The sequence below is a fragment of the Schistocerca americana genome, chromosome 5, assembly GCF_021461395.2.
Source record: "Schistocerca americana isolate TAMUIC-IGC-003095 chromosome 5, iqSchAmer2.1, whole genome shotgun sequence".
Taxonomy (NCBI): Eukaryota; Metazoa; Arthropoda; class Insecta; order Orthoptera; family Acrididae; genus Schistocerca; species Schistocerca americana.
In genome coordinates this window covers 37947397-37964519 of record NC_060123.1, presented here as the reverse complement: position 1 = coordinate 37964519, position 17123 = coordinate 37947397, and the positions used below count along the sequence as shown (strand labels likewise).

General features: G+C 40.6%; 1 protein-coding gene across 2 annotated transcripts in view; it reads left to right on the top strand.

Moving 5' to 3' along the window:
- LOC124615847 (PX domain-containing protein kinase-like protein) overlaps nt 1–17123 on the top strand; it is a 128442-nt gene that overhangs the window by 79821 nt on the left and 31498 nt on the right. For both annotated transcript variants that reach the window (XM_047143999.1, XM_047144000.1), the window contains exon 9: nt 12182–12305. In XM_047143999.1, coding sequence (XP_046999955.1) covers nt 12182–12305 — 124 coding nt within the window. The remainder of the gene's footprint in view (nt 1–12181; nt 12306–17123) is intronic.

Below are 17123 nucleotides of genomic sequence, written 5' to 3'. Positions count from 1 at the left end.
ATATCACAATGACATCCAACTACTCACCTGAAAACCATTTCTACAACTATTCCGTCAGGAAAATCTATAACAGCACATCCAGTACCTGCCCAGGAGAGGAAATTGTGAAAAAAATAAGTTTGATAAACTTTAGAAAAAGTGGAGCAGACTGCTGTGTGCCCTTACGTTCTTATGAAGATTCCAATATGTTAGATTTATTCCGATCTTCACTAAGGGGATGCAGTTTATGTAGACTGCAGTGGCCCAAAGAATTAATAATAGTGAGGGAGAGGATTCACCATACTCAGAGTGTATTGGACATCATATTCTGAAGTCTTTGTGTTTGATCTGAAAATTTTTGCCTGAACTGTCAGCAGATTCTTAGTCATGGGTTTATATTGCTACTTAGGTGTTCTTGAACTGGAAGCAACAACATGACACAAAGTGTAAAATTGAAAAGTTTAATTGCTTTTGTTGTCGATTGCTGTAAGAAGGTAAGTTAGATGACACACTTTCTAAATGGACCAAGTGCAGCCTAATGCCCAAAACTTGTCTGAGGCATAGGTTTTAGTCTTGGAGAAGGGTCTGAACTTCATGCCCACCCCAAGGATACTACTAATTCTGGATATCATTAGCTCTGTCAAACGGGGAGTTGTGAAACTACCAGGGACACTGTAGAGATGACTAGGAGGAGCAATGCAGTGCTCGGACATGGACGTCAGTACCCAAGAACAATATCTTAAGTGTAGAGAGGTCAGTGTCTCAATACTTACAACAGGCTACTCATGTTATGATTTTCCAGAAGGATAAGGGTAACACATACGACATCCTATCCAAACTGACATACTTAAGCAAGATGAACTAGCTATTGGATGGCACTGCATATTGTGTACTAAACAAGGACCCCAAGCCAAAACGACAGCAAAGAACTTTAGAGCTCCTCAAGGGCATCGGGGTCATGTTGTGGCCAAGAGACTATGTGCGCAGGCATCCATCCTTCCCAGGCTATACAGATTGCCTGATTCACAAGGATAGTGCCACTTTGAGCCATTGTGAGTAATATTAGGCTATTAGCGTGCGAACACACGACTTGACAAAACATCCAGTCTTGCAATTTAGCCCTTTAGCCTTCAGTAGGAAAATGTGAGCACTACATGTGCAACTTGGAAAACCTCATTCGTCGGCTCGTACCATCAGATGTTGTTGTTGTGGTCTTCAGTCCAGACACTAGTTTGATGCAGCTCTCCACGCTACTCTATCCTGTGCAAGCTTCTTCATCTGCAGTACCTACTGCAACCTACATCCTTCTGTATCTGTTTAGTGTATTCATCTCTTGGTCTCCCTCTAAGATTTTTACCCTCCACGCTGCCCTCCAATGCTAAATTTGTGATCCCTTGATGCCTCAGAACATGTCCTACCAACTGGTTCTTTCTTCTTGTCAAGTTGTGCCACAAACTCCTCTCCAATTCTATTCAATACCTGCTCGTTAGTTATGTGATCTACCCATCCGATCTTCAGCATTCTTTTGTAGCACCACATTTCAAAAGCTTCTATTATCTTCTTGTCCAAACTATTCATCGTCCATGTTTCACTTCCATACATGGCTACACCCCATACAAATACTTTCAGAAACGACTTCCTGACACTTTAATCTATACTCGATGTTAACAAATTTCTCTTCTTCAGAAACGCTTTCCTTGCCATTGCCAGTGTACATTTTATATCTTCTCTACTTCGACCATCATCAGTTATTTTGCTCCCCAAATAGCAAAACTCCTTTACTACTTTAAGTGTCTCTTTTCCTAATCTAATTCCCTCAGCATCACCCGACTTAATTCGACTACATTCCATTATCCTCGTTTTGCTTTTGTTGATGTTCATCTTATATCCACGTTTCAAGACGGTGACCATTCCATTCAACTGCTCTTCCAAGTCCTTTGCTGTCTCTGACAGAATTACAATGTCATCGGCGAACCTCGAAGTTTTTATTTCTTCTCCATGGATTTTAATACCTACTCCGAATCTTTCTTTTGTTTCCTTTACTGCTTGGTCAATATACAGACTGAATAACATCGGGGAGAGGCTACAACCCTGTCTCACTCCCTTCCCAACCACTGCTTCCATTTCATGCCCCTCGACTCTTATAACTGCCATCTTGTTTCTGTACAAATTGTAAATAGCCTTTCGCTCCCTGTATTTTATCCCCGCCACCTTTAGAATTTGAAAGTATTCCAGTCAGCATTGTCAAAAGCTTTCTCTAAGTCTACAAATGGTAGAAACGTAGGTTTGCCTTTCTGCAATCTTTCTTGTAAGATAAGTTGTAGAGTCAGTATTGCCACACGTGTTCCAATATTTCTACGGTATCCAAACCATCAGTTATACTAGTGAATTTTGACGTAGTCTCACCTTTCAGTCAAATCCCGTTGCAGAAATCACTGTTGTTCATTGATGAGAAGCTGATAGGGGTATTCATAGATTTGTTTTATTATATGCTCATTTTGACCTAGTTTTTATCCAGTGATCAATACTTTGAACAGACTAAAAGTGTAGCAATGGGTAGCCACTTATCACCTATTGTAGCTAATCTTTTTATTGTGAGAGAACATCCCATCGATGTTCGGGCTCACATACGGTTCCTCTTTGTTGAAATGTCTTGGCTCAAACTGTCTAGTGGTTGAACTGCACGTGTTGCATTACACACCCTAAATTAGACACATGTAACCCTTTGGTTAAATTGTCTGACTGATGTCAAGTTTTAGAAATTGTATGAAACATACAATATTAATATAACATACATCATCAGTAAGAATAATATCGGGAGCTAAATTAACAACCCATAAATGACGTAGACCATACAGTGGCGATGTGATTAGAATAATGTTTATTCAGAAAGTAAACTAATAGTGAAAGTGGTCGTATTTGGAATTACTGTTATATTCTAGCGTATATCCATTTGACACAGTTCGATCATTCACAATTGTGAATTACAAGTCCAATACTCCACCTAGTTAACTACAAAAAAAGTTAGAGTTCACTCCAGGCGCACAGCTGCCCACCGCTCAGAGACTGTCCTGCGATACCATACAACGCGAAATTTTCTAAGTCGTTTCACTCCTGAAGCCATCCATCTGATTGGCTACAGCTTATTCTACATTATTTAACATTTTAACATATTTAAATAATCAAAGCTTGACCACTTTCACATTCTAAATAAAGAAACAATAATATCCATTACATAATATACATTAAATTTGTATACATCAAACCAATACAATTTCCTTCTTAGCTTTGAATGTCCCGGCCAGTAGCCTTGCACCAATGTGCTTTCTGATAAATAAATAAAGAACAAAATTAAGTATTATGCACTAAACTTTACAACAAATATTCTATTACCTAATGATTCAATAAGTTGTCATGCTGTCATCATTCAATGTGTCGAGGAAATGTTTCTCTGATGCTTAAGTGAAAATACTGATAATTTGAATTTACTATATCTTTTAAACAAATAAAGTTTCAGAGTTGATAGGTACAACATTTGTCATTTTAATTATGTGCTTCTATATGAAATGTTGATCGTTAAGATCGACCAAAGCATTCAGCTTTTAGCATTCAGGTCTTTGTTACAAAACTTATTAATTTCACTTTAACAGTAAGTCCTAAACTATTATAGATGTGAGCAATATTAAAGTTTTATTTGGATCACCACGAAAATTTATGGAGGATGGGAGATTAAAATTATTGTGGCTTCATTACCTGCACTACTACAGAATTAAATAGTTTTCATAAATGTTTCCCTTTATGGCCAATCTTAGTTCTGTCATATTTAACATTGCTTCCTCTCCTTGGGCACAAACATCTTCTACAGGGTTTCCCTAAGACGTAGGTTCTCGTCTGTCTCACTCGCACGCTACAGCACTTAGGCCTCATTCAGTACAGTAGATGCCTGTGAATTTCCCCATCTTGTGGCAGATCTGTGCGCTTTGTGGCACACAGTCCTGGATGACAGGGTTCATTTCACAATTTCTGAAGGGTGACTCTTTTGGCCGTATACTTAAATGAGAGCGAATGCTCATTAACTCACATTATGGGAGACCTTGAAGAGAGACCATTGCAGGTTGCAGAGTTCAAAATCAGTGTGTTGTTGGCATAATGTCGATGGCGTCTTTGTATTCTGCCCCACAGAACCGCATTGCTGAATGCATTAAATCATGTCAGTTCATAGCATCCTAACATCACGTTTACAACGAAGATGGAGAAAAATGAGAAATTCCATTCCTGGGAGTGTTGCTGCAGATAACAGGATGGGACCTTGAGTCATGCTGTATACTTAAAGCAACAAACTTGGATATACACTTACAACTCATCAGCTGTGACCATCCTTCACAACAAAGTTGTGTACTTAGAACGTTGGTCCACAGAGCATGAGCCATATTGGATCCAGAGAGCTGATGCAATAAGCTACGCCATCTCTGCACTGTCTTCCTCCAAAATGGATATTCTGAATGGAAGATTCCCCATGCCTTACACCTTGCACATGTCAGTCAATGGGAGGGGCTAGAACAACAGGAGGAATAGTTGCCACGCCATACTTTGGCTGTTTTTTATTCAAAAATAGGAAAATTACTGAAGAAAGACAATGTTTAATATGTTTTCTGTGCACCAGTGAAATTCAAGCTCTTCTAGCCTCAGTAAAGGACAATCAAGGCATTTCTATGATTCCTAGTACCTGTAGGAAGTCATATGTCAGACACCATGGAAGACAGATTTCATCAAGCATTGGTGACACACATGTCCGAACCAACCAGAGAAATCTGAAGTGGCTGAGTGTTGCCACAGAAAGGGGTACAATAAGGACTACAAAGTACTAAAATTCTCTTCTTGATGTTATACCAGGACAGCGTAATTAAAAAAAAAATGGAAATTCACAACTCAGCAAATCTTGTGACCTGAGGGCCAAGCTTCCAAATTACTACAGCATGGGACCCCAAATGTTAAAGTCATAGCAACCACTAAGGGAAACTATTGGTCAGGGATAATGCTGCAGTTGCGACCTAAATATTTGATAAAAACTGTTTAGAATATGTCCAGCATATGTAAACAGTTGTGCTATTCTGTTCCATATTTGTATGAAACAACAAGCAACTGTGAGCAATATGTATATGGACATAGCGTGTTGCGCAAGTTGCTTTATATTTTTAAATACTTCAGCAATGACAAACCATTTTAATGTCCTATTTTTACGCAACTGACATCTTGTGCACAAGGTCAGCTTAACCCTCCCGTTACCAAGCTTTTTCACACCTCTATTTTACCAAGCGGGGTATTTTGACTACCCCAAAAGAGTTTTGTGTTTTATTATAATATTTGTTCTCAGATTTAGTTATTTCCATTGAATGGGTTTATTTAGTATTGAAAAACAGCTTTTCAGGTTATTAGAAGTATTTAATCAGATCACAGATACAAAGTACAAAAAAAATTTTATATCTTTCACTAAATTCAGTACTCAACGAACGGAAAATTAGTAATCTATGTACCTCAACAGCCACTGCAGTAAAATAACACAAGTCTTTTTTTTTCAACTTTTCAGTCAAGTACATTTTTGCACTGCATGCACTTCACAGGAACAGTTTCTTCTCTGTGTATATTACAAACAGGTTTCTTGCACGTTACACAACAGAATCTTGTTTTCCGATCTTCGTTTCTCTTGCAATCTTGACATCGTTGTGGCGTTGGTAACTTGGAATACTGGGTCTGGATCACTGCTGTAGGAATTGCAATACCACAAGCTTTCAGTGCATGTTGTACATCTTTATGAAGACCATCGATATTTTGGCTCTTCTTCCATGTTGCCTTTGCTGAGTCCAGTTTAGTCGTGACGAGTTTACGTCAGCTTCGGTTATTCTTCTGCCATTCAGGAAATCTTTGAGTGTACAGAATATATGCATTCAATGCTCCTCCCTCCCCTCTCCCTCTCTCCCCTCTCTCCCCTCACTCCCCCCTCCCTCCCCTCCCCTTCCTCCCCTCCCCTTCCTCCCCTCCCCTCCCCTCCACTCCCCTCCCCTCCACTCCCCTCCCCTCACTCCCCTCCCCTCCCTCCCCTCCCCTCCCTCCCCTCCCCTCTACTCCCTCCATTTCAGACAATCTAGGAAATGGTTGGTGTCTTTAATATAGGAGGGACATCTTTGCACTATGGGTTTCAAGCGTTGATCAACTAAGGCAGATTTATGTTCAGTGGGTGCTTTGAAGCCGGCAATTATGAGATGGGGTTTCAAGCGTTGATCAACTAAGGCAGATTTATGTTCAGTGGGTGCTTTGAAGCCGGCAATTATGAGATGCCCAAGGTGATTGGGTTTGTTGATCTTAAGAAGAAAGTAAAAGGTGGGGGTGTTGTGGTTTGGGAGGAGTAAAAAGTTTTATGGATTAAGGTGTTAGTCCTTGTGAGGTGCCCATGGTGGTAAGGAGGAAGTGTATGTCAGTTTGTGTCACAGGAATGGTATCTTGATGGCAGATGCTGTACCTTCAGGTGTCATACCACAGTGGTAGGTTCTTTGTCTGCTGGGAGGGTAATGGAGGAGCCATCAGCTTTTAGGGAATGAAGAGCCTGGAGTTATGCAGAGGTCAGGTTAGGGTCATGTTATAAGGGCTTGGGAAAGGGTTCTGAAGCAACACGGAATGTTAAGGAATTCTTGGAAGAGTGGTAAGTGGTGACTTTGAGGTGGTAGCAGTGGATCAAGTTGGGATTGAGATTGGAACTCAGGACAGGGTTCAGTGTCAGGTATGCTGTTGGAAAGGTTTTGGAATTGTGTTGCAAAGTGATATTTCCAGTTGACATTACATGTGATGGAAAGTAAATCCTTCCTAAGCAGCATGAGTAGATGCAGGTTTAGGGCTGAAAGTGAGATCCTTGTATAATACAGATAATTCAGAAGGATATAATACCTTAGATGAGAGGTTGAGAACCCAGTACATGTGTGGTTCTGTTCTTGTGATCATGGCTCTGGGAGGCAGTGGTGAAGGCTGTGGCTTGTTATGAAGGTTGGCCAAACTCATTTTGTAAGAGAGGAGTAGTGGTTGATGGTGTGGCTCTGTAGGGAGCTGGTGAGGGATGGGAAAGGGAGTACTGCTGTTGAAGTAGTTTAGGAGAAGGTAAGATAGTGTTTTGATGTGTGGTTTGGTGGCTTGGCAGATGATACCACCCATGGAAACATCAGGGGCAGATAACTCCAGGATATTGTGATAGGAGAAAAGGCTGGTGGAATGGCAATCAGCATAGATTAGCTGGGTATTTGTGAGAGATTGCTGTATTTTAAACTGTATAAGAGGCTGTTATAGAGTAGGATTACATCCCGAAACATGGACTTAGTGTTAGAACTTTGAGGGTAACTCTCAGGGACAGGTGGGTTTCAAGAAACAGACATTGAGACCTTAATTTTGATAAAAACTAAAGAATGTTTTTGAGAGGACCGAATATACTACGTAATGGGATTTATCATGTCAAAAGAGGAGGGTTTGGAGTACTAGAGATGGTAGGTGTTTGCAGTAAAGAAGCATAGGGGTGGGGAAAATGAGAGAAGAAAGGGAGATAAGCAAAGGAAATAAGGAAGGAACATAATGGGGAAAATGTAGAAAAATTCATATGAAAATCATGAGAAAAGGCAAGGGTAAACAAGAGATAATGAGTGAATGAGAATTTCTTGCCAGAAAAGTGGACTATACGATAGAAAATATTACAACAGTAAATTGCAGTTGTAGAAGATGTGCATAAAGACAAAATTTAACATGGCAAACAGTAATAGGAAGTCATTGTAGAAAGCAGAATCTACTGTGTTTGGAAAATAAAGTAATGCAGGAGACAATAATGTAGGTGGTTCAGATACGTTGATGAAGCCTTTGTTGTAGGAACTCATGATGAGACTGACTTGTTAAAATTCTTGGAATCTCGTAGTACATTCTCCCAATTAAATTTCACATGATTCTATTTTGAATCACATTTCACTTTCCTTGATTTTGACTTCATCCTAACCGAGAATCAGCTACACACTTCTGTTCACATTAAACCTACTGACAAACAACAATACTTAGATTTTGACGGTTGCCAATCTTTCCATGTCAAATGTTCACTGCCATACAGCACTGGCATTCAAGGCAAATAGGTTTGTTCAGCAGACTCTTTCAAGCAATATACCACTCTCACCTCAGCATTTACAGGAGATAATTACCCCAACACCCTTGTTCAAAAACAATTTCCTGTGCAATCAAACAAATCCTGATACTGCTTATCCTTCCAAGAAAAAGCTTAGCTATAGACCTGTTACTTATTGTTATTCTCGTCTTTAATGTATTAATGAGCTACTTCGACAAGCTCATGACTTCCTGAAATCATATCCAGAAATGAGGTCCATTCTGTAATAATTATAATTCCAAGTACAGTGCTAAATTTGATTGCTTTTATTTTTACAATAGGCCTGTTTTGGCTGAATTTCCATCCTCACCTTAACTGTACCTAATGGTGCATAATTCTGGTACATTATTTCTAATTTTATAGGTAATTATTAAATAGACTTCGTTAATGTACATTTTTATGTACATCTGATGGTTTTGACATAGATGCTTCTATTACTCCATATTTGCATGTTGATTATGTTCCTTTGATGTCATTGGAGTGGCAATGGTTGGTTATCACTTTATCTGATTTATTACTTTATGTAGTTATCGGATTATATTCTTTATATCAGTATTTTCATGACAGATAATCCAGCAATATTGTATGGTTACAGGAAGTTCTGCTTATGATTGCTGTAATGTAGGTACTGATTTTTGCTACTGTTATGCTTTTTCTTTTTCTGCGGGTTATATGTGTGACGGTATATTTTCTTTTTTATAAGTGTATGTATTTTTTAACTTTTGGTATTATTTACAAATTTTGGTAGTTTTATTTTTTAGTTATTACTTACTTACTTAATATATGTGTGTCCGTATGACATCACTGGATACTGTCATTGTAATGTATTTTTGTGGGCAAAAAAATAATTCAGTATATAGGCTGTGTTGTTCATTTATATTCAGTTGTAAATGGAATTAAATATTTGTTTCTTGTTATTTGTGTGCTACGCACTCTTTGTAATTTTTGTAGGTTTGTCTTTCTATCTACTTGTTGAAAGGATTTCCAGTCATGCTGTACAGTTACAGTGTTGCTCGTTTGAATCTGTATTCTGTTGTGAATTTAGCTATAATGGAACCTCTGGTTGTCTCGTATTATTTGTTTTCTGTATCTATCTGTTGTCCTGAAGGATAATTGTAATAAAGTTTTCTGTATGTGGTTTGTGTTTTCAGACTGATTTGCTCATTTAATGTTTTCTGTCGGTATATACATAAATTCGCATCTCCTCCAGAATGTTCATTAGTGGTCCTTTTGGTGTTATGTGTTAAGTTTAGATAGCTTGTTCTGTATTATCTGCTGTGTGCTGTTTGGTCTTGAGGTGGTGGAAAGAAGTAGATGGATCATTGTTGCTGTCTCTAATGTGTACCTATATGTAATGATGAGGTTTCTACCTGTCTGACCTATGTACTATTTATCACAGATTTTGTATTGAATTTGAATTAGCGATCTAAGAGTGGTCTTGTTTGGAATGCAAGTCTTACATATACTCCAATAACACCAAAGAAGTGTAGTATCAAGCAAGTAGAAAGTGGCTGAACAACTGACATTGCATGATGTAACGCCCACCAGACATGTGTAAAAATATGTAATAATGAAATATATGTAATAATACAAATAAAATAAGAAATAATGTTCCAAAATTTGAACCTTTAGTTCAAGATAACTTGATGATGGAATTTCAGCTGAAATAGGCTTCCTGTAAAAATAAAAGCAGTCAAAATTAACAGCATACTTGGAATTACAACTGTCCAATGACCATAAAAGCCAAAGACTATGCAGCAATTCCAGAAGAATATAAAGTGAGGTCCACTCTGTCCTTTTGCTGTTACACCTAGAATAGCTTTTTGGCATCTCTCTCCCCCTCCCATCCCCCTATCTCCACAGTATCCTGGTCAGACCAAACACTTCTTCTGCACCAGTGGCTCCTACCTGTGTGACTGTCTCCACTGTAAGATTTGCCTCTACACTCTCTTACTACCACCGATATCAGCCCTGTATTTGGCAAAACGTATACTATCAAAGGGAGAGGTACCTGTGAAACAGCACGTCTTACACAAACTGTTACGTAAGCACTGTTCAGCCCTTTACATTAACATGACTGTGACCAGGTTATCAGTTAGGATGAATGGGCATAGGGAGGGTGATACAGGCACCACACAATAACCTGTTGTGCAACATGCTCTACAACATGTTAATTGTGACATCGGTGTCTGTTTCACAACAAGTGCCATCTGGATTCTTCCCCCCGTATGCCAGTTCCTCAGTACTCCACAGGTGAGAACTGGCATTACAACATGTCCCTGGTTCTTGTCACCCACTTGGCCTTAACTTGCGTTAACTTCATTGAACCCAGCATTTCTTCTCAATAACTACTCCTTTCTTGATCCATTCCAGTTTTCTATATCTTGTTATCTGACTTGCCTATTTTTCCATGCCCTCCACATCTACTACATACATACTCTCTTGCCTTGCACCAATGTCCCCCCTGTGGCCGCGCGCCGCCTTTGCCCCTGTGGGCGCGCGCCGCCTTTGCCCCTGTGGCCGCGCGCCGCCTTTGCCCCTGTGGCCGCGCGCCGCCTTTGCCCCTGTGGCCGCGCGCCGCCTTTGCCCCTGTGGGCGCGCGCCGCCTTTGCTCCTGTGGGCGCGCCGCCTTTGCCCCTGTGGGCGCGCGCCGCCTTTGCCCCTGTGGGCGCGCGCCGCCTTTGCCCCTGTGGCCGCGCGCCGCCTTTGCCCCTTTGCCCCTGTGGCCCTGGGCCACGTCCCCAGTCACTGTGGCCCTATTCTGCCTCTGTCCTCCCTCCCCCCCATGGACTCGTGTCTCCTTGCCCCCCTGTGGGCCCACTCCACCTCTCCCCCCACCCGGTGGACACACTCCGTCCTCAGTCTCAACCCATTGCCATGCAGAGCGTGGCCCCACTATCAATGCCACTGCTGTCACATGGCCCCTGAAAACCCCTCCCCTCTGTAGTGTGGCCCCCACCTCCCCCATCCATGTTGCTGAGTGGCCCCCCACCCCCTTCCCTGCTGCCAAGTGCCTGCCCTCCTACAGAGAACCCATCGCCGCCACCTGTCCCTCCCCACGCCACCACGTGCCCCTCCCACAGCGAAGCATGTCCCTCCCAACAGCGAACTGTGTCCCTCCCGCTGCCACTGCATGGCTGTCCCCCTGCCACCGCGTGGCTGTCCCCCCACCGCTGCATGGCCCCACCTCCGCGCCTGCATTTCCCCGCACCCCCTTCCAACCTTGTGCCCCCCAACCTCTACACCCACCCCTCCTCAGTTGCATGCCCCCCCCCCCCCCCCGCCCGCCATACACAAGCCCATCTGTGTCTCCCCACCCCTCTTGTCTGCTGGGGCCCCCCCTTCTGCCCCTCACACCTGCTGGGGTCCACCCTCCTGTCCCTTGCGTGTGCCTGAGCCCTCTCCCAGCCCCCCCCCCCCCCCCTGCGCCGCGTGTCCCTGGGCCCCTCCTACGGCCACCGTGCCTTCTACATGGTCACTGCATATGCACCATCCACATTGCTCCCTGTCACCGTGCCCGCACCCATCTTCTTCCCTTTGCCTCAAACAGCTGCCCCCCCTACCCCTCCAAATCACCTTGTACCTTCACCCCTTTTGAATCTTAATTTACAATCCACATGTATCAAATGCTGTATTATTGCATTATGAACTGGACATATTTTAAGCAAAATATATTCTGGAATGTGACCCTCCAATTAGTGCTGAAAACAGGAGATGATTAATTTATACAGTTCTTTTCAGTACAGGTACAGTAATTGAGAATGAAAACTGTACTTGTATTAAGCATAAAGTTTGCTGTTTGTGTTACACATATGGAGAAGTACTATTCGCTAAATGTTTGTGTTAACTCATCTTCAATTTCCATTGCATGTTTATGAACATGGGTAATTTTACAATATATAATAGTTACCTTGTTAAGTTAGTGTTTTTTTTTTTTTTTTTTTTTTTTTTTTTTTTTTTTTTTTTTTTAATTATGATGTGTCATATTTTCACTTCTCTACTTCTCTTCTTGTTTCACAGAAACTGCAGGAACAGACTGCTCCACAACAACAGTTAATTACCAATGGAAAATCACCAGAACGGTCAGAAAGTCCGAACAGTACCAGTACTGCAACATCCATTGGGACAGTTACACCTCCATCAGGTATGTTTTATCACACTGTGCAGAAGAAGGCATTGGCTGTATCATTCCATTTTACTTTGGATTTTTGTAATTTGGAGCTGAAGAAATTTTCTCCTGTAGTTTCAGTTTCATTTATTGACACACATTTCTTCATAAAGTTTTATAATTTTAGATGGCTGTGTTTTAATAGCAAAGCTATTATTAAACACCCAGAAACAGAGCTTACTGCACCTAAACTGTAGCAACACGTAAGTACCATTTATGAGTTTTATGATTTATGCAATCACAAGGAAAGTCACGATGTCCTCTAAAAAATGTTTTTTGAACTATACTGTGCTTATTGTGGCAGACTAGAGGTACAAAATTCTGTGTTTAGCTGCTCTGTATATTTTCTTATACCCAGTACAGCTCTAGCATGGAGCCACTAAAATACTGCTCAAGGAATCTGTTAAGCCCCAGGCCCTCATTATTGTTCCCCTGTTTCGCTGGTGATACAGTGGTTAATTAATACACTGCTTCACATTTGGAGCTGTGAGGTTCAGAAACCTGTCTGCTCATCTGAAGGTGATTATTATCATAAATTACTTCAGGCATTGTCTAAAGGCCATAAATGCTTAACTGACCTTTCCTTGTCCAACTGACTTAAATATCAGTGTGTTATTACATTCTGACCCTTCCACTTTAGCAGGTAAATAGTTGATGTTGTTACATGCTTAAAAAAAGCATTTTATTTTGTTTTATTCTTTTCATATGCCAGTTCCATGTGTCAAAAATTTTCATCATTGTTCAGTTCAGAACAACCTAAGCTACAGGGACAGCAGTGCAGTTACGTAAAACAATCACTGCTATAAAATTGTTGTCCTGAAACCTGTATACTGCTGCTGTCTGAATAATTCAGTGCCCAATGTTCCAGGATGTAGAAAGGAATGCCAATAAACTAGATTCATTACTATTTGGTATCACCTGTATTCTGGATGGATGAATGGGGGAGATGCAAGAAACCAGAAAACATTTTCAGTGTTTCAGAAATGCAGTGAGTTTCCTTGCCAGTGTTATGCTTTGTGATATTTTTGTTTATATAATAATCATACTTTTCTCTTATAAAAACTTCATATGTTGTATCACTCCTTCACACACATAAAAGATTGTTAGCTTTGTTTAATGGAAGATACACTTTCTGATCAAAAATATCTGGAGTTTTAGACAGTTTCAATGAAGTGCCTGAATGTCTGTGGAGGAATGACAACCCATTCTTCCTCAAGAGTTCAGAAAATCAAGAGCTGAGAAAGTAGTGAAGCTGGACACTGTGATCTGGAGCAAGACCAACATTCTAACTCATCGGAAAGGTGTTCCATTGGCTTCAGATCAGGGTGCTGGGTGGGACAGTCAATTTCAGTAGTGTTACTGTCCACAATCCATAGCCTCCCAGAGGCTGCTTTATGACAGAGTGCATTGTCATGCTAATACAATCAGGCATAGTCTCCTAATTGTTCCTCTACTGTATACAGTTTACAGGGCTGTAAAACTTATTCATTTCCTTCGGCGTTTAGCGTTTTCTTATATGTAGTAAGGGGACATCATCCTAACCACGTAACAGCTGTAGAATTACAAAGAAACGGAATAACTAACCAGCACTTGCCTTGAGGAGATATAATTCCAATACTATTGATAGATGAATTGAAAGCGGAAGAAACTGGTGTTAGCTTTCAGAATTAATAATTCTTTCTGTAGGAAGCAATGTGCTATAGGGTGGGGAGAGTTAGAAAGGTGAGGCAGATCACTCGGACACAAGTATAACATGAATCTATGATTGATAGGAGACAGTGATCAGTGGATTACTAAATATGATCATAGTTTCTCCTCAGCCCCACAACAGGTGGCCCCCCTTCTTTCTAACCTTCTCTAATGAGTTTCTTTTTCCTCCCTGAGGAAGGAACTGACAATTACAGAGGCGAGAAATAATTTTTTTCACTTTCAATTGTGTATATTGGCAGTACTGGAATTTTACATCCAGAAAATTTAGCACTTGTCAGCCATTCTGTCATTTCTTTTCAGTCAGTGTCCCTTGTTGGAGCTAACTATACAAAACACTAAATTGGAGCTTCTTCCAAGTGTGCTCTCTCCGGTTGACTACATTGCTGTTGTTGTAGGACATGAGGATGTGGTTGAAGTGGTCACTGTGGGTGGATGTGCTCTGCTGAGTTCACAGAAAATTAATATTTTTCAGATATCTCAAAATAGAGCTGTGATTTGAGGATTGAAAGAATAGAGGATTGAAAGAATAGAGGACAAATGAAAGCTGTTCGTACTTGTGTGGACAGACTTAAGCCATTTTTAAGGAAACACCTAATCTCTGCAGCCATTTAAAACAATCCCACAAAGATTATTAAAATGATTGTGGGCCAGAAAGTAAGGAAATACTCAAATATGAAAAAGGAAAATTTTTTATGAACATTTTTTAAGGTAATTACGTAAAAATTCTAAGAGGAGCAATGGTGTGCATTTAAAATCAGATTTTCCAGATATTCTTGTGGTCAATTGAATACACACCATCCAGAATTTTATGCTTCTTTCAACAATGATCTGCTTTGCTGAGATGGGATATATTTAATTAATTGTATATTGTCTTCATGAAGATTTGAATGAAGTACAGTGGACTGAAAGTCTGTGTTGGTATGGTTTACAGCCTTACTATATATTTGAGTGAAATATGATATCAGTCTTGAGTTAGTAAGGCATATTGGTAAAAAAACTTAAGTTCATTTAATTCTTCTTCTGAAATATTTGTTGTTGTTGTATCATTATTAAGTAAATGTTTTGTTGGTCTACCATGATTTTTAGTAATGAAGAAATAGTTCACAGTGCACTAACTAATAGAGAATACATAGTGAGTAGCAGAACTCATCTAGAACTAGTATTCTGGAATTGAAAATGACATAGTTTCATTTGAAAAAAATGAATTTGATACCTGCATCTCAGTGGTTAATCAGGTTACGATAACACCATTTCTCCTTATATGAGACCATAGTGACATTACTCAGAATGAACAAAAGATTACCATTAATATATTCAGCATGTCAAAAAGTATGAGTACAGTAGCTGCCTCATCCTATACATGGTACAGTAGAGCGTCGATTATCCGAATATCGGTCAACCAAACGACCGCTTAACCGAACTGTGTACTCGCTCGCACCTGTTACTCTCCCACCCTACCGTCCATCATCCCCCTCACTCCCAAACCAAGTTTCCCACAGTAGTCACTGCACTGGGCCACTGCTAGCGGGACATTGCTTCTAATGGGGCCTTCACAAGGCACTGCTGACCGGCCAAGCTGCCAGTCGCTGTGTTTCAACAATCAGCACACTTCTGGCGGCTTGACACTGGCAGTAGAAGTAGCAGCAGTATCAAAGCTGTTCACAGCAACAGCTGTGCCAGCTTAGAGTTGAGGCGTGCCGCTCCGCGCAGTTTGAAGGATTGCGCGCCCCCAAGAAGAGCTTCTCACGGTGCAAACAGTCACCTTCTGTTCTCTGTTACGACCATTTGTGTGCTGCTGCGTGAAGAAGTGAACTTGACGATACAAAATGCTTAAACATAAACATCAGTAGAATCAGGCATATCGGTTGACCAATATTCAGATAATCGACGCTCTACTGTACCATGTATAGGATGAGGCAGCTACTGTACTCATACTTTTTGACATGCTGAATATATTAATGGTAATCTTTTGTTCATTCTGAGTAATGTCACTATGGTCTCATATAAGGAGAAATGGTGTTATCTACGAGGGACAAGTATGAGATTATTAAAAGGTGAGAAGAAGGTGAATCTGCAACCACTTTATCCAGTGAGTACAAGGTGGGGAAGTCGACAATTACAGATATAACAAAAACAAAAGACGAGCATAGCAAATTTTATAGCTATGCCTGATTCTACTGATGGATCAACAAGCCGTAAAACAATGGAGCTTGCCACTAACACAGATCTAGATGATGCTGTTTACAGGTGGTTTACACAAAAGAGATCGGAAGGAGAACCTATCTCAAGTCCCATTCTGTGTGAGAAGGCAATGCAGTTCAACGAAAAACTTGGAGGGCCTTTGAACTTTAAAGCAAGCATGGGCTGGTTAAAACGCTAAGTCAAGACACGGCATTCGTGAGCTTACAATACAGGGAGAAAAACTGTCGGCTGATTCTTCAGCAGCTGATTCTTTCAAAGTCAAACTAAGGGACATATTAAGGGAAGAAGATTATGGTCTCGCAAACGTTTACAATGCTGATGAAACTGGACTTAACTGGAAAGCTTTAATGAGAAAAACTCTTGTTTCACGTCATGAATTAGCAGCACCTGGTCCTAAAACAAGCAAGGACTGTATTACAGCTTTGGCTTGTGCTAATGCTACTGGAAGTCACCGACTGCCTATGTTCGTCATTGGTAAAAGTAAAAAACCGCGTTGTTTCAAGCATATTAGTATGCCAGCTTTGCCTGTTGTGTACACCTCACAAAAGAGTGCCTGGATGCATAGTATGATTTTTATGAAGTGGTTTCTGGACGTTTTCGTACCCTCTGTAAAAGCTCATCAGCTAAAGAATGGGAAGAGGGAGAAAACACTACTTCTCCTTGACAATGCACCAACTCATCCGTCATGTGATATTTTAAACGAAAAAGACGGGTTCATAAAGGTAATATTTCTTCCACCTAACGTAACCTCCTTATTACAGCCCATGGATCAAGGCGTTATTGAAACTTTCAAACAATATTACAGGAAAGAATCGTTGCTTAAGTTATTGTTAGAAAGAGGAGAGGATGGAGAAGAAAGTCTCTTAAGAACTCATAAGAAAA